The sequence below is a fragment of the Rhamphochromis sp. 'chilingali' genome (assembly GCF_963969265.1).
Source record: "Rhamphochromis sp. 'chilingali' genome assembly, chromosome: 18".
Classification (NCBI taxonomy): domain Eukaryota; kingdom Metazoa; phylum Chordata; class Actinopteri; order Cichliformes; family Cichlidae; genus Rhamphochromis; species Rhamphochromis sp. 'chilingali'.
In genome coordinates this window covers 26,937,783-26,961,066 of record NC_137945.1, presented here as the reverse complement: position 1 = coordinate 26,961,066, position 23,284 = coordinate 26,937,783, and the positions used below count along the sequence as shown (strand labels likewise).

Genomic DNA, 23,284 nt, shown 5'->3' with positions numbered 1-23,284 from the left:
TCACCTTCATCCAAGAAGCTTCTTCAGTTCTGGGGTCAAATGGTGGAGAGTCCCAGATTTAAACCCTGTGGGAGTGTCCCCCGAGAGGGACATGGACCCCCTATTGATCCTCTACCTAATCACACACGCCAGGGTGTGAAAACGGGTGTAGGTCACAATCAGCCAAGGTTTCGGGTGAGCCCATAGTGAAACCTAGCCCCACCCTATCATGTGATTTCCTGAGGTCAAATGACCCAAGATGTGAGTGGGCGTTAAGGCGACTGGGTGACTGAGAAGTGGATGCAGACATGGTGTTAATTTAGTTAGTTAATACAGTCGACACTATTGCCTCACAGGAAGGAGGTCCTGGGGCCTTTCTGTCCAGGTGCTCTGGCTTCCTCTCACAGTCCAAACACATGCAGGTAGTGGGGTGAGGGGAACTGCTTATCTAAATTGGACATAAAGGCTTAATGTGGCCGTGTGTCTCTGTGTTAGCTCAACACACTGGTGTCCTGTCCAGGGTGTGTCCTGCCTCTCACCCTTCAGCCCCTCCATGACCATGAATTGGATAAGTAGTTTGTCATTAGGTTAACTTTGCAACAACAAATATTTACACAGCTAATGAATGGCTCATTAATCTGACACTCGGGGCCACGAGCCTGCTAACTGGCTTCACTAATCTTCAGGCTTCACCAAGAGTCAGTCAACTGAAAGCGATTTTGATTATACAAGCTCTAGTTAAACCCCAAAAATGTCAATTAAATGACTGGAAGAACTGTAATAATCCCAGATGAAATAAAAGGACATCGTTTGATGGAAAGTGACAATCGTGACTCAGGCACATCTCAAGTATGATTTTATTCTGTGGGTCTCATATACATCTAACTCTGTTAGTGCAATATAACAGACAGCTACTCAGTACAGCAGTGCCTACATTTTTAATATATCCACATTTACAAGCAAAAATAATTTTTAAAAGATAAATATTAGTTTCCTTGTTAAAGCACAGAATGGAGTTCTCTTGGCTTGCAGCAAAACTATATTGCATCAGTCTCATATAAATATGCTTAACCTCACACTCGTTCTAAGAAGATACGCACTGGTTTGTGCTGCAGATAAAGTGCCTACTCTGCAGCTCTGCAGTCAGAGAATGTCGAAGCAACTCAAGACACAGAAAGTGCAATTTAAAAACACTAAAAAGATCCAGGGCGACGAGGACACACAGATGCATGGCAGGACAGCTGTGTGTGTGTGCATTTGATAAGAAGAGGAGAGAGGCTAGACTACAGTTGGTGAGTTTTTTTAAAACAAAACTGAGAGGAGCGCCACTAAAAGGAATGACAGTAACAGACCATGAACACAGCATGTGGCCAGAAAAAAAAGTGTTCATGTTGTAACAGGAGCTCATTTACAACACAAAGACTGACACCTCACAAAATTTCCATCATACACAAAGACTGAACTCAGACCGTCATACAGCGCGGGCCTTCACATGGCCACCGAAGCGTCCGAGTCTTTTGGTCGATTGTGTACGACGTGCTCGAGCTGTCCGGAGTCGGAGACGTCGTAGCTCGTCTTGTACTTAGCCAAGATCTTCATCAAAGGACGCAGCTTCAGCCACCACTGCTCCTTGGGGATCCTGTGACTGCACACAGATGAAGAAACGTCAGTGTCAGCGTTTATTTCGGCATTTCTTTCTCATTTTGGACTCCCGAGTACTCTTCTGGACTAATCTCCCTGTGTGCCAGCGAGCTACTGTGATACATACACAAAGTCAGTCTCATCCTTGAGTTGGACCACAGGCTGGAAGACCAGAGTCCTGCGGCGCATTCCCAGCAGACAGCAGGAGTCCTCGGTGTTAGCAAACACTCGGCCTGCACACAAACACTGAATCAATCAAAGGTGCAAACACAGGAAGTCCCTGATCTTACAAACATGCATTAGGGTGGAATTAAAGCCACTGGAAACCCAAACCTACAACAGCGTTCCAGCTGTGGGTCTATGCAGTGCCGTTATTTTGGAACTTTTTGATCGCTAGATTTAACTTCCTACACCTCTGTGTGTCAGTGATTTAAAAGCCCACTGGTGAAAATGACTAGTGTCATTGTTTTTGTTGGAGAAACAGTGGACTACACTGGTGATCAGGGTTACCCTCACATCAGCAGCAAAGGATAACTGCTTCCCTTCTTAAAGTCGGTGATTTTGTTAGTTGGCACCAGAAAAACTAGTCGTTTCATTATTAATATTTTGTTAATGTATAAAGCGAGTTAACTGTAGAGTTGAAGCTGCGTCTATGTAGCCAACCACCAACAGCCACAGCTGCCTTACCAGCAGATGGCAGCAGCACCCCACCCTGCCTCTCTCTGTGATCGGTAGCTTTAAGAAGATCAATCACAGCAGCACATGGATCAGCAAACATACGACCCGATGGCCAGAACCAGACAACCAAAGGGTCCATCCTGACCTGCTTGATAGCTTTCAAAGAAGGGCGTGCATTTTGCACCTTTAACTGTATTTTAATCAGTTTTACAGGCCTGTTACTGTGGCTTGTACGCCACAGTAAGAAAAAAAGAAAAGAAGGGAAACTTCTTTTGTATTAGCAGTAGTCAAATTTCTTTTTTAAGTCTCTATTTTGTATACGGTAAAAAAAAAAATCAGAACTTTTGAACTTTTCAATTCACAAATAATTTCTGTTTTTTAATTACAGTCCTTTTTTTGTTAAAGTGTAATCCCAGTGACTGAGCTCAGTTTTTAATGTTTTTGGACTTTTTTGTCTCATCAAAAAGGCCAAGGACTCACCTAAACTCTCAACTTTGATACCATTTGTAATTGTTATGATTTTTGGCTAAATTCCCAGTGGCTTTCACATTGAGAGGTATCTGGGGAGGTGGGGGTGGTTCACAGTGATTTCTTTCTACCAGCTAGTGGCTATCTGAAACATCATCATAAATGAAACAGCTGCAGTGTGGTTTAAGAGGATGAGAAAACTGAAGCACAAAGAGGTGTTGATATGGAAGCCATGAACAAAAGCAGCTGAATTGAGATAAAGCACCGCACACTACCAAGAAAATGTGGGAAAAGCAGGAAAAAGAAATGTGCGTGTCGCTCACACAGCCCATGCTTGCACATTTCCATTTCAGAAAGGACCTGGAAACAGCACTGCATGGTGGCTGCCGGTAAATTTGGAAGGCATGGGCAGATTGCATCCTACATGTGTGTAACAGAACAGTGAAAATGACACACACAGAAACACACACACACACACACACTGGGAGTATGGTGCTAAAATGAAAACACAAGATAGGAGCTAAATATGTAGATGGTCATGGAGCCAGCATGAAGAAGAGGATTTACCTTCATCTTATGTCATCCGAGTGTAAGAGAAATGGACACAAAAAAACAAAACAAAAAGAGGAGTTTTAACTTTAATGGCGGCCTTATTACACAAACAGTGTACAGGTCGGTTGTGTCGTATCAGATGAGGAAGCGTGTCGGTCCTCATTAAAATGCTACATTGATGAGTGTAAATGATCAATAATTCATTTTCTTTGTGAGGATAAACATACATCAAAATGTCAGACAGAGTGACTCCATGACAGATCTGCTTCACAACGGCCACGCCTCTGCAGGGAGGGAGGATCGGCTACCGCGGGTCTAATTACAGGCTGCAGGGAACATTAACCTTACCTTGTCTGAACGTCTCAACCAGCTTTTTGGAGACCCACTGCATGGCCTTGGCTGAGATCTTGGTCCCAAAGTTCCGGTCAAATGGAGACGGCGCTCCTCCCTTTGAAAAAAATTAAGAGTTTTCACTCATCCACCAGATCTTTCCCCCCTTTCTTCTTAATTGAACACATGTTTGCTGATGTGGTTTGCTAGCTGTGCTATCTTTTCATTACAAACTAGATTTTCCTCAGAGATCATCAAAGTTTTGTGTGTTCCAGTTTTTTTATGTGCTAATCTCAAGATACACAAATCCAAAATACAACAAAGACCAGCCATGTAAACTGAGAACATGCATATTCATGATACAAATATGGAAAATTGGCACTTCTGTACTCTGGAGGAGACATTACCACTGATTATTTAAACAATGGGAAATCAGCCCACCTGCTGCATGTGTCCCAGCACATTCTTCCTGCAGTCAAACACCCCCCTGCCTTCTTCAGAGTACAGCTGATAGATGAAGTCTGTTGTGTAGTTCTCATTGCAGTTCTCATTCCTGACAGACACACAGTGAAAGTGTTAGCAGAGGCACACTCACGATGTGAGTTGACGCTCACGCTAGCTGGACGTCATCAGTGGGAGCCGGATCGTAAAATGTCAGCACTGTCAAAACTGTCGGCTTCACCACAACATTTGTTTACTATACAAGGAGCTTCAAACACCGAGGGATGGAAATGCATGTTTACACTGCAGCTCATTACAAAGAGATGCTGGCTGGAAATTTAAGGTGACTGTCATTTTCTTACCTGAGGACCAGACCTCTCTGAATGCTCGTCTTCATTTTCTCTGTCAGATGTTCAACATTGGCCTGTGGGACAAAGTAGTGCATGTGGCTGATGTTAACACATAGGTGGCTCTGTAAGGTCTGCCTTAGAACTAGAGTAGGGTGACATCTAGTGGATAAAACCAGGAATGACATGTAAAGAACTGAGCCTGAAACTTAAAGGGGACCTATGTTGCTTTACCTTATTTACTGCCATATACACTAACGGCCACTTTTTTAGGTACACCTCTTTTGCCTTCAGTGCTGGTACTAAGGGGCCTAAAGTTTTCCAAGAAAATCCCCCGACACCATTACACCACCAGCAGTTAATGCATGGCAGAATGGATCCATGCTTTTATGCCGTTTATGTCAAATTCTCACCCTGCAGTCCCAAAGCTGCAGCAGAAATAGGCTCGACAGCCCAGGCAACATTAACTGTTGCTTCAGCTTGCAGTTGTAAGCTGACAGGAGTGGACCCTGCTGTGGTCCCCTGCTGCTGTAGTTTGACTTGTTGTGCATTCAGAGGTGTTCTTCTGTAAACCACGGTGGTAACGAGTGGTTATTTGAGTCACTGCTGTCTTCCTATTAGCTCAGAGCTGTCTGACTATTCACCTCAGATGTCTGGCATCAACGAGGCCCTTTCACCAAGAGGACTGCAGTTTGTCTGGATGCTTTCTTATTCTTTGATCGATCTCTGTAAATCCTAGAGATGGTTGTGGGTTCAAATCCCAGTAGATCAGCAGTGTCTGCATGCCAGATGCAGTGAGTAATTGTCATGTGACTGGCTGATTAGATATTTGGATTAAAAGGAATTTAAACTGGTGTACCTACAAAAGTGGGCATTAAGTGTATATACACTATAAATATAACAGATTCCATCATTATTAAAGTTATTATTGAATGTTTTTGTTTTCATACAGGATAGTTTTCTTTTTTGTTTTGTTAGAATGTTTTATTTGCTTGCTTACTTCAGTGTTTATTTCTGAGCATTTATATAACACTGTTTGTTGTTCATTGGACAATACGAAAATAACTGTAATAAAGGGAGAATGTCCTTGGAGAGAGAGGAGCCAAAACTGTTTGTTTGTTTATTTTGGAACTGTGACTCATGCAAAGCTACTTCAGTCCAAGAATAAAAAGCTGGTGCTGAAATGACCATCACAGGTCTACTTTAAATAATGAATGCATACTGGTTCTGTGGTTGCGTCATACCTGCAGTTCTTTGATGTCAAACGGCTCCTCGTAGATGTAAGCAGCATCGGCCCCTGAAGCCAGGCCCCCCACCGTGGCCAGATAGCCACAGTAGCCTCCCATAGTCTCAATAATGAACACACGTCTCTTGGTCCCACTGGCTGATTGCTTGATGCGGTCACAGGTCTGACACACGCACATGAGCTCACAAAGTCAGTACACATTCAGCACTAATGTGTCAAAGCTAACCTCTGTAACCCTGAGCTCATATTTGCCCATCAAGGTAAACATAAAGATTAGTGTTAACTTAAGACTTTCCACACAGTAGAACAACAGCATGCTTATTTAGCGAATAGCTACATTTCAACAACAGATTCATCTAAATGCTGCTTTCACCAGACAGACTGGATCCTGCGAAAGACGACAGAACACGTCAGATGGTAACATTAAATTCAGAATTCATATGCAAACACTTGGTTAAATTCTATGTGGAAACATTTTTCTTCCTGTGCTAGATTTTTATTTTGATAGCCCAGTGCTGACAATCAGCTAAATATGAGATAATCTAGCGTCAGTTTAGAAGTTGCAGCAGTGGTAAAAATATAAAAATATGTGTTACTGTGAATTCACGTGCTCTGCAGAGAGCCCGTCTCCCAAAAATGGGAAATCGTGCTATAGTGTATCCTTGTGCTTTTAAATGAGAATGTGTTGAAACAGCACAGGGCGATCGTGGCTTATGAGTTGGGAGTTTGCCTTGTAATCGGAAGGCTGCCGGTTCGAGCCCCGGCTTGGACAGTCTTGGTCGTTGTGTCCTTGGGCAAGACACTTCACCCATTGCCTACTGGTGGTGGTCAGAGGGCCCGGTGTCCAGCAGCCTTGCCTCTATCAGTGCGCCCCAGGGTGGCTGTGGCTACAATGTAGCTTGCCATCACCAATGTGTGGATGACTGGATGTGTAAAGCGCTTTGAGGTCTTTAGGGACTAGTAAAGCGCTATATAAATACAGGCCATCCAATAAATAAACTGTTACTTTAGCTTTTAACAGGGTTAGCTCTAAGAAGTAACATTTGTAACAAATCTGTTTCTCTGCATGGACACAAGCTAACAATTTTGTAAATCACTATCCTGGAGCCCTCAAAGTGCTTCAGCATATCATATATTTAATGTTAGAAAACAAACCTGATGTACTTAAATGTGCACAATTTTACTTCATGCTTTTGTGTATGATTTAAAAGAACTGAGAAAGTTGTGCACCAAACTTTTCCATCTTTCTCAGTTGTTTTGATGATGTGAGGGGGATCAGTAGGAAAACACTTTTTTCCAATTTTTCGCAGCAGCACATGAATGCACAGTTTATGTTTGAGTTAGTGTTCGGGCTAAGTTTAATTCATTGACTTTTGTTGCCTTTACTGTAACCTAAATCCAGAGAAAATAGTGTAGCACCTTCTGTAAGCGGACAGTTTGCTGAGTATTAGCACTGGACCACAGTTTTCTCTCTTGCACTTTCATATCATGCCTCACGTTCAGTGTCTTTGCACAAGCATCTTGAACAAAGCGCTCAAAGCTCTGCTGGCGGCGGTTTGACTGCCTTACCTCCACAATGGCATTGAGGGCCGTGTCTGCCCCGATACTTAGATCGGTGCCGGGTACATTGTTACTTATGGTGGCAGGCAGCATACACATCGGGATGCAAAACTCCTCATAGCTGGCGCGAGCCTCATACAGCTGCAGCAGACTCTCAAACGCCTGAAGCAGCAGTATACAGAAAACGCGTTAGACGACCGGTCACTTATAGAGAGAGAGGGGTGAATCTCTCTCAGTTTGCAAGAGAGTATCCCGCCATTCCGGCATGTTCCGTGTGATAGCGGCTATGGCTTCCCTTTGGCAGAAAGGACGGGAGGATGGGATTGTGAACAGAGTGGTGGAGAAAAGAAAATAAGAACAGAAAGAGTGGCAGAGCAGAGAGGGGAACGTGTAATCAGAACAGGAAGTTGATGTGCAGAGAGAGAAAGCAGAGGGAAGGATGATAAACAGGGACAGACAAAGAACAGATGAAGAGACAGGACAGAGAGATGTGTGCTTGTTGGCCTCAGAATCTGCTCCACGGTGACGCGGCATATAACAACCACATGACAGCCAGATCTGCTTATATTCAGCAGGACAAGCAGGGCCAGTCGAGTCTGCATACACAGCAGGAGGACATGAAGATGGCCAAGCTGCGATTCCAGTTTGAAACAGCACACGTTACCTGAACTACAGGCTGTTAAGCTTGTGTTCTGGCGATATGTAGACGTCAAAACCTGCATGCAGCCAGCCACTCGTCATGACGTGTCAGAGGACACTATCACAAACACACAGACAGGGAGAAGGGCAAGCAGAGCAAAACATGGCGGCCACAACACGTGTGCACCTCACAGCATGCCTCCATGTTGACACTCACTTACTTACCTGAAGGGAGCTTTACGTTTACCAGTCACGCCTCACGGTGCTGACATGACTCACTTTGTCTGTCTGAATTTCTAGTTTTTAGGGAGGCTTTTTGTGCCACGTGTGGCTGACAGATGCCACCGTTACAAGGATTTCTTCCGAATGATCCCCTGACAGGCTGGTGACTGGTAAAACACAACACTGTGGGTTTTTCCCCCTTGTTGAAACACAGCTGGCTGGCTTGTAAAGTGAGCGGATGTGTTTGTGTGTCTGTGTCATGTCTGTCTATTCCTGTTGGCAGGCCCCATCACTTACAGTAGTGATGGCGTTCAGAGCCGTGTCAGCGCCAATGCTGAGGTCAGAGCCCGGCACATTGTTGGAGACAGTGGCTGGGACCATGACCATGGGCACACAGAACTCGTCATATTTCCCACGAGCCGTTAACAATTCCAGCAGTGACAGGAAGGCCTGCAGGGCAGAGCCAAGTGCTTTAGTGTCTGCGAGGGGTTTGGAAGGTTGGTCTGGAAGAGAGGTGCTACTTGCCACAAAGGAAAGGGTAAGACATAAGTGGAGGGTGCCAAGGGGAGGAGCCAGGTCTATCACAACGGACAGCAGCGAAACAGACAGGTACCACTCCACATTCACCCTCAAAAAACACACACACGTACATCATACACAGGATAACTCATTTACTTGCATTCATCAAAGGAAAAGTAAAGCTGGTGAGCATCTATACAGGAGTGCGTGAAATGGCTGAAGAAAAGCAGGTGTTCTCTGTTTCCAAATCAGATCAAATCGAGTCAACTTCAGTTAAATAATCCAAAAACATCATGTTAAGGAGTCTTCTTTCTCACTATATAGCTATACATATATATCATATACCATTTAACATGTAATGCTAAATATTAGCTTCCAATGTTGCAGTTCTGCAGCTCTGCTTTTAGGCAGAGAATTGAATTTAAAGCATAGTTTTGTACACAGCTATGCATGGAACCATACAGAGGTGTGCTGAAATGAAGCGGGATAAGGCTGATGGAAACATTATACTGTTTATTGTAACATGTCATAAATATTCATAATTTAAAAGCTTTTAAGCTTGTACACAGACTTAAAGATGAGAAGCATCTACTGACAGACTCAACAAGTTAAAAGCAAAACGAGCAGAGACAAAAACTGAGTGTGAAACTTACCTCGAATCCACCGATAATCAGCAAAGCATTTATATTGTGCTTTCGCATTTGCTCAGCAATTTTCTCCACGTGTTTTGCAGGAAGTGTTCTGAGGATTACAAAATGAGTATTATGAAAAAAAACATTATGCAAATATACAAAATCATTGAAATACAAAGTGTATGGCTGGGAATTTAGTTTCTTAAAGCCGTCTATGAGGAAATTCTCTGGATACACTGGTACAGTGCTGATACAGATTCCATCACCTTTGTAGATATCTCAATTTAATCATCATTTTATAAGAAAAACTGAAGACTCTTTACCTTTTTGTCCCCAACAGGGAGCCACCCTGTCCCGTCCAACCTCCAACATCACCCCATTTCACCTCCTTAATCTGAAGGGTAGATGGATGAGACATATACGTTAGCTATTACTGATGAGTGGAGCTGTTCACAGGATGCTTTTATTTATTTTGTTTTGTTTTAAATGTTCTAATTTAGTGCTCTTCTAACCTGCAACGAGCTGAAAAGCTCCAAAAGCTGGTGCTTTTCTTTCTTTGTTGTGTTAAGAGTTGCACAGAGACTAATGAGTCCCAGTGTGGAAGCTGTTTTCTCCCCAATTTATTTTCTTAAGTTTGCATCTCTCTCACAGTTGTGTATTTTCTGTCCTATCCTCCTGGTTCTCAGGGCAGACATAGCAAACACCAGAGTTAATTTGCTGGACAATCTCTTTCATGTAGCAGCGGAAACTAACAAAGCGTGTAGCAGAGAGTGCTTGAGTCCTGAATAACAGAAATCCATTATTCCCTCTGCTCTAATCTTCTTGGGGTCAGTAGGCACAGTCTGAATCCAGGTCTCACAGAGGATGTTTAACTAAGCAGTGACAGTGGAGACATTCTGATAGAGATAAATGATCCGATTGTTTCTTAAGTGCTGTTCACTGAGCCGACCCCACACTCTGAGCGGTTTCGTCAAAGGAGGCTAGAGGACAGAAACTAGTTATACCAGTCATGCAACAAAGAAACGGTATCACCTCAGATTACATATCAGTACAAGTTTTCATTGTTAAAAGTCACACAGGTGCTGCTTGCTTTTACCCTGTATTCATAAATCTCGTGATATTGTGGTGATAGGTAATGTGAGAAAGTCTTTGACTTATCAGTACAGAGCTGTGTTTCTCAGCCCAGGGAGAACAGTCTGTTTCCCCCCACTGGATAGTTGTGGTACTGCATCGTTTCGACTGAGCCGAGCAGAGCAGGGAGAGTGAGCGTGAGGAAATTGGTTTACATTAATCTGGACAGATTATCCCCCGGGTTTCCCTGATTATGCTTTAGTGTGACTGTGCACTGTCTGACTCTCATCAAGCTAAGCCAATTCTCTCTGAGATATTGATTAAAAAATTGGAGTCACACACACAGAAGATTTTTATTAAGCTTGGAAATTATGAATGCATTTAAATAACATGAAATCTCATTAGTTTCAGGCCGATTATAATGACATGCAGTAGTGCAGCAGCAGTGCTACAAGTCTCACCTGTCCTTTGTAGAATCCCTCAAAGCCATCACTGACGGCAAACATCTTGTGCCCCTCAGAGATGCCCACCCTTACAGCTGAACGGACAGCAGCATTCATGCCCGCTGCAGGGGCCCCGACATTCAGCACTGCCACATTGAAGTTGCTCTGAAGATATAAAATGCACAGCAACAGGTTATCATACATTCTGGCTCTGGAATAATCCCACCAAATGATAAAGTGTGTTTTTGAACATGGATGATCACGCTCTACAGAAGAAATCAATAAATGCTTTCTGGGGTACTCTCAGCCACATGCTGAGCCTACAGTGGTCATTATCACAGAGGCAGAGGGTGGAGTCAGACCCTAAGGCAAGGTCCACAGCATGGAGTCTGTCAGGCTGCCTCTACACTTCGCTGATTTTCAGTGTAAGCTACCTCCTATGGAGCTGCAGCTCCTGGCAGGGATGATCAAGTCCAACCCTCAGAGGGGAGCCAGGTGTGATCTAATATCACTGCACAGCAACAGTGGCCACCCGGGCCGCATATGAAGCCCACGCTCACTAAACCTTAAGGCTTCAGAGTAAATAAGAACAACATGGTTAGAAGTCAATACTTGTTCTTATTATGTGCACTTTTCATCTTTTTATAATGAACAGCAGGGAACCACTGACGCATATGACTGCTGAATACTAATGCCCTCAGCCTGATGTCACACACCCGTCTACAGGACAATGGTAATAAGGTCACTCCCTCAGAAGGTGTGCAGCGCAGGCTCCATAGCTCAGTGGTTAGAGCACTGGTCTTGTAAACCAGGGGTCGCGAGTTCGATCCTCGCTGGGGCCTGATGCCTGGACAATACTTTTTTATTTGTTTTTGCCTCCACCTCTAGATAAATAAAGTATATGGCTTTGTTTTGTCAAAGACAGCTCTTAAAATAGCAGCAGCAGTAAGGCACAACTGAGTCATTATTTGTTGGGCAGAACCTTAGGCTGACTTGGCTCCCTAAAAACAACCTGCTCTACAGGTATTCTGTGGGGGGGGCTCTGTCCTTTTTCATTTCTGTGTGTGTGTTAAGTGTGAGCAAGCAAAGCTGACACCATCACTTACAGTCGGCAGCTCGGATTCTGGTTTACGATGAGCCAGCAGTTTGTATGTCTTCAGGTTGTTTTCAAAGCTCCTGCAGAAAAACCAAGTGCAGTGAGTTCATCTGTTCCAACACTTCAATACACAGTAAACACTTCAAAACTAAGGGAGGTGTATTTGAAAATGAAGTCCATGATCCTGATTCTTCCCCTCTTTCCTCATCCTGCTGAACACTGAGTGTAAACAACAGACTGATGGTGTTCTAAAATAGCACCTTGATCCACTTTCCCTGTGTGCACTTAGAAACACCGGACTGAGTGAAGTTCAGGTCTGTCGGTCATACCTGCCCCGAAGCTTAACGGCCTCCTCAAAGCGTTTCTGGTCCATAGCTTTCTGGACCTCTTGAGTCTGGGGCAAAAAAAAGAAAGGAGATTGTTTCATTGCTTGAAATCTGCATTTAGACACGGCAGCACAAAAGTACTTTTCAATTTGATTAATCTACACGATTTGGGAATAAACATCTGCATGCAAGGTCTGTGATCTTTGAAGTGTCACAACTGCTGCATGGAGGAGAAACTGCCCTGAAGTGTGGACAGAGGAAAAAATAACGTGTGTTTGGGCAAAAAAGGTGACTAATACGTAACCTGCTCTTCACCTCTAACATTTCCTGCTACATAACGTCAGTGAGGTCTTCACTGTGAGCTCTGTTAAACCCAAACAAGGAGCGAGAACGACAACAAAGCTTTTTTGTGCATTTCTATGGCGGTACACATCATCATAAACAGATAATGATTAACCAGTGGCTCCATCTCAAACAATGCACTTCTCTTGTGGACACTATTGCCACTCCAGACTCTGTGCTGTCTGAAATCATTACTTAAGCTCTTTGTCTTTATGGACTCTGTGTCTGTCTGTCCTCGGCTTCTCTGGTTTTGTAAATATGTGTGTGTGCATGCCTATTGAATACGTGAAGGGCTTGGACTGTTTCCAGCACAGAGCAGCACTTACCATCTGCACACACTCCATCAGAGGCACGCGCACCGATGTGTTCCCACACAGAGACACCACACAGGCCGGCGTGTTGGCCGTGGTCTCCAGAAGCGCGAGAACAGCCTCGACACCCATGCGGCTGGCCTGCATGTGAGACGCACAGATTAAACTGCATCTTCCTCACTCATCGTTTCTATGCCAACACATTCTTCCCCTGCTCAGGGTTTCTTTTGTTCTTTTAAGTTTTATTTACTTTAAATCTAAAATTGGTTTTAATTCTCCTCTTAAACATCCATCATTTTTTTGTTTTCATCTGTAGACGTTTTGTAGTAAACGGGAAGGGTTCCTGGGATACACTTGCACGTGTGCAGAGCCACAAATCTGTTAATATGCTTAACGTAAAACCTGAGGGCAGCGCTCCTCAGACACACACGGGATTGAACAGGAAATGTTTTGGACAACTCCTCAAAACAATACATTTACTATAAATTCTCAAAAGACCATCTATTGAAACTGTGAAAATGAAATCATTTCTGATAATATAATGGCTTTTAAAATTAGGAATAACACTTTAAACACTAATAAATATGCTGCTCAAAAACATAAATGTGCCTATAAACTGCCAAAATAGTCAAAAATGTCAGTTGCAACAACCTCACGTGATAAATTTAAAAACATGATTTATTTGACAGGCCAAAAGCAAAAGATACTGCTTGGAAAAAAAATGAAAGGAATCCTTTTTAATCAGAGTAAAGCATCAAGTCAGTTAAAGTTGTGGGCACTGATCTGGTCAGTTAAGTAGCAGAGGAGGTTGCTGATCAGTTTCAGCTGCTTTGGTGTTGATCAAATTAAGAACAGGTGCAAGAGCATGGAGGAGATCCCAGGAGAAGCTTGGTTACTCTAGGAGAGCTGGACGGGGGCGTAGAAGGTCCTTAATCCATCAGCAGGAGCGCTGTCTACTCCTTTGTGCGAGGAGGAACAGGATGAGCACTGCCAGAGCTACAAAATGACCTCCAGGAGAACACCTGTGTCGATGTCTGTGACCAAACACAGAAACAGACTTCATGGGGGCCTGAGGTCCTGATGCCCTCTGGCTTCCCCTCTGTGTTCACTGCCTGGCACCGTGGAGCCCGACTCACATTTGCCATAAATACTAAAACAGGCAGGGCACCGCTGCCCTGTGCTTCTTACAAATGAGGACATGTTCAGCCTGAGCAAATACGACAGACATGAAAGGATCTGGAGAAGCCACAAAATCGTTCAGCATGACTGGTTTGTTGGTGGGACAGTGATGGGCTGGGGAGGCATATCCATGGGAGGACACACAGACCTCAACAGCTTAGGCAACTGCACCCTGACTGCCATTAGGTATCAGGATGAAATCCTTGGACGGACGCTCAGACTGTCCAGGAGTTCAGTGGCGCGCTGGTCCAGCTCTGGGAGTAGATTCCCCAGGACATCATCCTTTGTCTCATGAGGAGCGTGCCCCGTTGTCAGGAATGCTGACGAGATTGTGGGGGTCACACAAACTACTGAGAACCATTTTTAACTACTAGCCTGCAGTAATTTGATTTTTAGGGTGTCTTCTGGAGGTTGAAGTTCATTTCCATCAAATGATCTGGCATCATTTAATTCCTTATTTTTAAAACAAGTTTTATTTAACCAACAGGCCAGAGGCAAAGTAGTTTGACAGAGAAAAATGAATCCTGCTTTTTGAGCACGTGAACCCAACAAATGTTTGATATTTTGGCCCCTAAAGTAATTCAACATTTAGCAAAAAACATCAGAGCACTGGCTCATAACTCAGGAGGGTGGACCTACCAAGATACGGTCAAAGGCAGATGGGGTTCCTCCTCTCTGCACGTGTCCCAAAATTGTCACTCGTGTGTCGAAACCCAAGCACTTGACCACGAGCTGCGAGGAAAAGAAAAACAAGTTTGAGCAGATGGCCTGGCATCACATCATCAACATTCTCATGAAAATAACAGCTGTTCATTTAGGTAATGGATCCTTAAAGAGGCAGTTCACCCTAAAATCAAATGTCTGTACTTTCCTCAGGCCTGTGCTGCTGTTTATCACCTATATTTGCTTTGGTGTGAGTCGCTCAGCTCCAATTGGTAAGTCTGTTTTCTCTTGAATATAATGCAATCAGATGATGTTTGCCTAGTGCTGATCAGAGAAGCAAAAATTAAATAAATACATGCATTTAAAATAAACCTCACAGGTACATGCAGGCTTCCTTCCACATAACGATACAACTGTTAGTCGGTTAAACAAAAATAAATTAAAAAATGTGCGTGTGTGTTGGGGGGGGTTCAGTGTTTGTTTTTTTAAATAAGCATTCCTGCTGAGCTTTTTAAATGGATTTTGAGCACCACAAATCGACTGAAGAGAAGGCAGACGGCAAAGTCATCTAGATGGATAAACAGCACAAGATAAATAGGACCAGAGAAAAAGATGTTTATGTGATTTATGGGTGAAGTGTTGCTTTACTGTTGTCTAAATTCATCTAATGCATATTATATATACACTAATAAAGGTATAACTGTGTCACTAATATATACAAAACAAAGGTATATGCAAAAACACATGTAAACAAACTGGCACATCACAAACTTGAACATCAACACGATCTGAAGCTGAAGAGAAGGGGAAACAACAAAGCACAAGCAAGCCGTTCTAATTTTTCAGTCATGTTAGAAAGGAGCTTTTAATTTGAAATCAAAAATAATTACTCTGCTACTTTAAATAAAAACAGAATCTCCAAATAAAAATGTTAGTAATAATTACATAATAATATCATCATGATTCACAATTTACAGTTAAAAAGTCAATTTGTAAGGAAAAAGAAGGCTATGTGTGAAGCAGCTATAAGTAAATGCTATAAGACCTATAATAGCTGTGAGGTTTAGAAAAGGTGCCTTGCAGTGCTTTGGCAGTACAGTGTGGTGAAAGCCCTCTTACCAATCTAGCAAGTGTGCTTTACAGAGCATTCCAGAAACACAGCAACAAAGCCACACCAGGGCAGCAGTACAGTAGTAGAGGTCATTCAGGAGGGAGTCAAAGCTGGAACTGGGTACACTCTGTACTTACATTCTTAACATATTCAGTGGTAATGGGTTTGTTGTTACGATCAATCGCCCCTTCGGCTACAATTATGATATTCAGCCTTTTCATCCCTGCTCGGTTCTACAAGGAGGGCGTGGTGGAGAAACAACATGACAGAAAAACTGAGACTGTGGCTGTGACGTGGGCTTTCAGAAGCACGGGGAGGGAGCCGAGGACAGATTTGTTCACAATAAAAGCCTGGTGTCACCACGGCTTGTGTTCACACTTAGTTATCAGGTGTATCCTGTCTTTATTGCTGCTTGTCCACACTTTGTTATTACGGGACTGAATGTGGATACTGTAAGAAAACTGTAACCAAAGATTTTGGCGGTGTGTAGCTCAGATGGCTGGCTTGCATCAGTCAGGTCTCCGTGCTTCTGGCTTCCCCTTTCTTAACACTCAGGTACTCACATCCTTGACAAAACTAGAGGTTATAGGCTTCCCGTGCCTGTCAATGGCTCCCTCTGCAACTATGATTATGTTCAGCCTTGTTCCCCTGGAACGGGTCTAAATCATAGAACATTGGCATTTTTTTTCAAAGCAGAAAAAACACAAAATCTCACAAAAGTCTTTCGTGATTTAAAGTCTGTGTAGAAAAACAAAGAAAGGTTTGGAACAACATGTTATCAGAGTAAATATAACATTACATCTCATAGAACAACCCAGTAATACTACACTTCACTGAGTAAGTCTGACTGTGTTACCGCAGATAGTTTCTGACACATCTTCTCCTCCCAGCCATCCTCTGGAGGCATTTCAGGGATCAGCACCCAGTCTGCCCCGCAAGCCAGGCCGCTCACCAGGGCCAGGTAGCTGGGAAACACACACAGGTGATAAAGGCCTGTGTCTCTGACTGAGAGTTGATGGTTCTGGATCTGCTAAGGTTTATCTATTCTTACCCACAGTGTCTGCCCATGACCTCCAAAACAAATGTCCTCTGGTGACTGAAAGATAAGGAGAGGAAATATGATGTAGGAACGCTGATGTACCCGAGAGCAGGTGTAGAAGATACCATGATAGTTTTTTCCTGCGTTAAACTTTTCTCAACTTCAAGGCGAGTGATTGAAACAGCTGCTGGTAAGAGTGAAGGATTATTATATTTGAAATGTACCCTGATAATTAAAGCCTGAACTAGCGACTGACTTGTCACATATGCAGCTTTCACACGTAAAGCTGCTAAAGGTGCTTATGTTGACTGCTCACCTCTGTGCAGTTGTCATAATTGCGTCCACCACCTCGATGATTCTGTGCAAAGCCGAGTCAGTGCCAATTGTCATGTCAGTTCCACAGAAGTCGTTATCGATAGAGCCGACCATCCCCACAATGTGAAGGGCAGAGTACTTCTGGACGGCATCGGCCTCAATCAAACCTGAAAGGAAAAGAAGCTTAGAGCAGGACTGGGCTTTTGTCTGAGTAACCACTCTGAGTCACAGCTGTTCCTACAAACACAAATCTCTGATATTACTGGCAGGAGATACGGTTTCTCAGTATGGCACCAAATGACTCCAAGCTCCACATGCTGTGCAGAATTGTTTTCAACAGTGTAACCACGTCCTCAGAATATATAAACTGCATTTTGTCTTGACTGGAAATAGGAAACACAGAGCCATAAAGCCTCCACTACCTTGTTCCACCAACTCATTCAGCAGCCCGCTCCATTCCTCCTTGAAGAGGTTGGCTCCCGTCAGACTGCCGTCTCCACCGATCACACACAGGTTGGTGATGCCGTGCTGCACCAGGTTGTGGGCAGCCTTCAGGCGCCCCTCGTGAGTGCGAAACTCTTTGCAGCGAGCGCTGCCGATAACAGTCCCTCCCTGGTGACGATAATGGGAACGTTTTAAAAGTGTCTCCGGCCCATATCACATGGTTATTCTTTTGGTTTGAACTCCTGCGTTTGTTCTTCAACAGGAAAAGCACTACTGATAACACACCGCCTACTGCGATGTTAGAGGTTGTAATGTTTCACCACTAAACAGCCTTATCGTCTGTGTCACATGACTTACATGTTCCTCCTTTGTGCATTGCTTCCTGCAAGATAAACCTAACTTTGATAAATACATATTTCAGTGTTTTTCCACACTTTTATATTTTATTTATGGTGGGTAAAGAGGGCATGTGGATGCATTAGTCACGCCATAATAAAAAGGATAATAATTCCAATTTATAGCAAACGTCTCAAGAAATAAATCTGATGTGAGGTTAGGTTATTTATTAATTATTAAACACGTCGATATGAAGATTGTTCCTCTGCAAAGTGCTTTGAGTAAAATAAGCTGCTTATCTATTAAGATGAACTCTAACTGCACTGTCTTGAACTGCAGCTGGTGACAATACTCCAAAGTCGCCTCGGTGGACTTCAAAGCAATACATCAAACGGGTCTCCACTTGCTCCAGGTTCTAGTTAGAATGGTTCCTCAAACTCACAGAGGATAACCAGAGTAGCACAAGGATACTATCCCCAGCTGCAGTTCAAAACAGTGGAACTGGAGTACATCTAAATGGACATGATCCTCTCTGGAGAAAGCAGCTGAATAACGCTGATTACCATCACAACAGTAGCCTGGTCAGAGAGCCAGGAAGAAAAACGATACAGGAAGGGCCAGAGTTAGCTTACTGGAAGATGATGAACTTGCAGAGTGAGAAGATCATAAATCAATCACACATCAAGGCGTTCCTCCACACAAATAAAAAGCTAAATGAGTTTTTGGACAGTTATTAAAACACCTGCCAGCCCATCCAAGTAATGTTTCCATGTGGGAAACACTGCACACTGCAGTCCAAGAACTGCAAAAGTATTTATTACTTTCGAATGTTTCCGATATAAGCCGGGAGCCCACAGGAGAGAGAACACCTGCTTATAAAAACCTCACTCTGTGTATGTTACATGTGTCTACTATAGACCATGATAATTACTCACCAACTGCAGCATGCTGGACACACTTTCCCATGTGGCTTCCTTTATGTTATCCCCACCATCCACCATACCCTGATATCCCTGATTACAGAGAAAAAAAAGAATATACATTTAACATTTATGCCTAAACTTATGGCTGTAACTAATTTAATTAGATATAAATTACATGTAATAAACATATAAATTGCCCATGTAACTCTGTTACATAAGTACAACATGAAATGTTACATTTAATGGAATCTGGGCAAATAAAATTTACTCAAGTAGTATACATTCAGTTTATTTTCCTTACTAATTATTTATTTGAATACATGACCATTTGATTTCTGCTGCAATTTATTTCAAAATATTGCTTCATGGTTATGAGGCCAAAGAATCATCTTTCTGAGTGTTGCACGAGCTAAGCAAACAAACACACACTCCAAATAACCTCTGGCTAACGGCCCAAAATACAACGCAACGACATCCTATTGTCATCATGACTTGAAATAATCAAAATATTTCCACATAATTCAAAACCAATGAAACTTACATCATTAACTATAAGACTGGTGCATCCTCATACTGTGCTACCTTAGCTGGGTGCAGGGTATTCATATGAGGCATCTAAAGCCTCAGTTATGTAACATCACACTGTGTGTGAGCAGAAGCCACACGTACACAGATGTGCTGGGATCACAGGATGAGCAGACAGAGCATGGCTCTTCCCAAAGCTCTTTTAACATCTGCTTCATGAAAACAAAATAAACATCCCTGTATTGATACCGGACCCCTGGCTAGTACTGTACACAAATCCAACCATTAAAGTTGGGCTTAAATGTCTTCCAAATACTTTATAGTGATTTTCCTTGAAAATGCTACTATAGTCCTAAAGATAAATTTATGGCTCACCTCATGAATGAAATAAACCTTTGCCCCCACGTACAACCCCATTCGAACCACAGCACGCACAGCACCATTCATTCCTGAAAGAGAAAGAGTTAAAAGAAGAAATCTTAATCACAAAACAACTTGTTTTACAAGGTCAAACTTTAAACTATAGAGAGGGAAAACACATGTGTCTCAACTGCACCAAGTCATTGTAAAACCCCAATTTGCATGGCTCTCCCAGGGCTTAAGCTACATGGATATTTATTTAATCTGGGTGCAGCTGTAAACCTTTATTTATTTTTTTATGAGTATTTCTATGTCCTGGATGTGGGAGATAATGTGTGTAAGCCCAGCCTTTGCGTGTTTATAGTGTCTGTGTGTCACTTGTGGATTTTTTTGCCCCATCAGAAAGCCCTGCCATGTTTGGTCAAAAGGCTTTCCTAGCTCCTCCTACAGGTTCTGTGAGTCTGAGTGAAAATACTAACCAGTAAGACCATGCTCTGTGGCTTTAATGTCAACGTCAGGGTTAGCTTCAACACAGATGGGATAAAAACGTAAAGCTTTACCCACAGGAAGGAGGAGAACGGGAACTTGGCTAACTGGAAGAGTTGTAAACAAAGGGAAGAAAGGACTGGGTTTCCTTGTGACCCAAGCAGTACTGTTACTCTGCAACACAAAGGCTCAGCCCACTCGGGAAGCAGAGGACACAGCAGTGAGGGAAGGGAACAAATTAGGAGGAGGCCTCTGCAATGTGATCTGCTCATGAAGCCGGCAAAGCATCCAGAATTATTAGAAAAGGACCAACAATACAACCCAGTGTATAATCCATGGCACGCTGTCCTTGTTACATAACTACAATCACAGGGGCATCAGACATCAGAGTGTGGTGAAAACAGAGGCAGAATATATGAAAAGATGTTCGCGTAGATATCTCAGCTGAAGGTTTCAAAGTCTCTATCAAAGCAGAACATCTCTTCTTCTGCGTGACTGACTCTTTCTCCTGCTGACTGACTGAAAGCACTCAGCCAAGGCTACACAATGTACTCTGACATTGATGCACGGTCTCAGCTAGCATGCTGCAGACTCACTGCTTAACTCTGGGGCCAGCGCTGCGTGTTTGTTCTGCAATTAAGTGGATCAATTCACTGCTTCTGAATAACCACATTCACTCTTTGAGCTCCTGGAGGATGGAGGTTACACTATAGAATACCTGGTGTAATTAATAATAATGCATTATTAATAATTCTTCACAAATGCACTTACATAACAACAACAGGTGGTTTCTGAGAAAAGGTCAACATTTGTCTAAATTATGTATTGAAAAGTTTAAAACAGGGTGGCAGAAGATTTTAACATAAACAACATTAGAAAATAAAGAAGCTTCTTTAATGCTGTAGAGCAGTGTTAGTGCTGCTGCCCTTTGTATCACAATCCAATGCTAAAAGTGGACACAACTTTGATGTGACCATGGCTTCTCAGGGTAATATTGGAAGAATATCTGGATCAATAAGCCAAAAAAAGCTGAAGTGCTTTCTGACTATTTTTAAAGCAGGATAAAGAAGTTTTTTCCCCACAAAGATACAAAGCTTCTTGCTATTTTTGTCAAATTACAATTTACAGTTGGTTTGTTAATAACTTTCCATGCAGCATGAAAACAATAAGAAGAAAAAGTGTTTTAAAATATCCATATTTATTCATGTTTTGCTCATATTTCACTTTCTACAGCTTGAAAGCTATCAGGATGGATTCACTCTCTCTTTATGTTTCCTCTACTACACTGGTCACGTGTAGGCCTAATAATAAGTTACATAACAGGTAAAAATAATCACATCCTGTCTTTAAATAAAATCATAGTTTCGACTTTTGTTGTTTAATTATAAGATGATGTAACTCATTCGGATCAGCCGGCTGCCATTACAATGTGGTGTTACACGGCAGTAGTAGATGTACATGTGCTTAAGCGAAATTACGAGATGAGCCGGTGAGCACATGACCCGGGTTTCCTCTGTGACGTATAGTTGACTGGAAGAGACGTAGATGAGTTATATGCTGCTCATCACGTACACAGGATGCCGGCATCCCACAACCGCTGGCCTCCACTGTGCTAATAAAAATCCAAAGTCTCTAGTCTCGCTAAAACTGAACACGACAGAAACGCTGTGTAAGAATTTCCAACCTGTGCGCTAGTGGCCTACGCATCCACCAGAACCAGCTTTTAATGGTTACACAGCGCCCTGCACTCCTGCGTATCTGGCTTCTGCACAACCTAAATTAATTGGGAATCTGCGCTAATTAAATGCTAACACAAGCCCGTCAGTTATAATGCAATAATAAACTGTGAGGAGGAAAGCAAACCGCGCGGCTCGACCTTGACGCATCTGTCTGAGCCGCTGGGTAATGTCACACATGCCTCTGAATCAATGACAGGATGATGCTGTTAGCGACTTAGCAGGGTGCGCGGTGTTAGCATGCCGGCTAACCGTGTAAATGGCACATAACATCACAGCCTTACTGTACCACCCCGCCCCACCGCGTTTTTAAATAAAAGCCAGGCTGACTTGACAGGCAGTCACTATGACACGGCTGTGTATCTTCGCCCTTTGCGGGCCTTTCCTCACTGATACGATGCTTCACACAAGTATCCACAAAAAGTGTAACTCGATACTCTACCTTGAGCATCCCCTCCGCTCGTCAGCACCGCAATGGCTTTGCCCGCTCCCGACAGGTTCTCAAAAAATATCTTCTTGCTGTCCGGCTGCGCCATTTTCACAGCAACTCAATATATAAATATAAATAAATATGTGTTTCCTGGCACAAGCCGATAAAAGAGAACACCGACAGTACGGAACTGTGCTGAAATGATGAAGGGCAACAATCTATGCCCTCTACCTATGTACAGTATGCCCGCTTTGGTCTCCTTCTCCTGCCTGTTCCGTATCTGGTCGCTGATTTGCATAGGCCGAGCGCGAGGACAGTTATTGGCAGAAGCTCGGGCCAATCAAATCATAGTTCCAGCAGCATCCGTTCGCTTGCAAACTAATAAGAGATGTGTGGGCGGGTCTATCATTAGAGGATGCCGGCGAGGTTTCAGTGAACCTTAGTGAGGAGGAAGCAACAGGCTACGAAAGTTACACACAGAAACACCTGAATCATACAGTGTAAAGACGAATAAATCTATTATTTTTAAATTAATACTATGAGTAGTAATAGCAATATAAATATTTTTATTTCTATTTCTAGGCCTAGATGTTTTTATTGCAGTAACTGGTTTGCTCTATCATCAACATTTTGGTAATCCTTGTGTTTCAACTGTGTACGTTTTATAGTATTCTAAATCTATATTCTTTCACTGTTGCTGATGTATTTGCCCAACAGTGTAAGGTAAAAACAAACCTTCCACAGATGCGCTACCTTATGCCATTCTTCGTAAAATGCATCGTTTACGGCCCAGGCTGACACTTTTGTGAAGTGTATTATTGTGTTTTGATCACTGCTTAAATATCATATTTACATTTGCATCACTGAAACTGTGCGCTTTCCTTCAGGCCGAAA

The 23,284-nt window shown here is 43.0% G+C and overlaps 1 protein-coding gene across 3 annotated transcripts; it reads right to left on the bottom strand.

Moving 5' to 3' along the window:
- Positions 1-822: 822 nt before the first annotated feature.
- On the bottom strand, positions 823-22,662 carry pfkpa (phosphofructokinase, platelet a). Of its 3 annotated transcripts, none has more exons than XM_080864777.1 (22): positions 22,403-22,662; positions 19,754-19,827; positions 18,866-18,943; positions 17,573-17,762; positions 17,152-17,317; positions 16,848-16,892; positions 16,653-16,761; positions 16,360-16,455; positions 14,662-14,754; positions 12,859-12,984; positions 12,194-12,258; positions 11,875-11,944; positions 10,787-10,933; positions 9,578-9,648; positions 9,276-9,363; positions 7,252-7,404; positions 5,681-5,845; positions 4,452-4,513; positions 4,090-4,201; positions 3,667-3,766; positions 1,748-1,853; positions 823-1,624 (listed from the first exon to the last, which is right to left on the bottom strand). In XM_080864777.1, the coding sequence occupies exons 1-22, from the start codon at positions 22,494-22,496 to the stop codon at positions 1,468-1,470; spliced, it is 2,367 nt and encodes a 788-aa protein (XP_080720903.1). In that variant the 5' UTR covers positions 22,497-22,662; the 3' UTR covers positions 823-1,467. The 3 variants fall into 3 exon arrangements, with proteins under 3 accessions (XP_080720903.1, XP_080720904.1, XP_080720905.1); XM_080864778.1 differs by lacking the exon at positions 16,360-16,455 and adding an exon at positions 15,934-16,029; XM_080864779.1 differs by lacking the exon at positions 16,360-16,455.
- Positions 22,663-23,284: the final 622 nt, after the last annotated feature.

Coding starts and splice junctions, on each gene's coding strand:
- pfkpa (XM_080864777.1), bottom strand. CDS start 22,496: ATGGCGCAGCCGGACAGCAAGAAGATATTTTTTGAGAACCTGTCGGGA. Junction 16,762..16,847: donor GTCATGGGCAGACACTGTGG/GTAAGAATAGAT, acceptor TGTGTTTCCCAG/CTACCTGGCCCTGGTGAGCG. Junction 11,945..12,193: donor GCCGTTAAGCTTCGGGGCAG/GTATGACCGACA, acceptor GTTTTTCTGCAG/GAGCTTTGAAAACAACCTGA.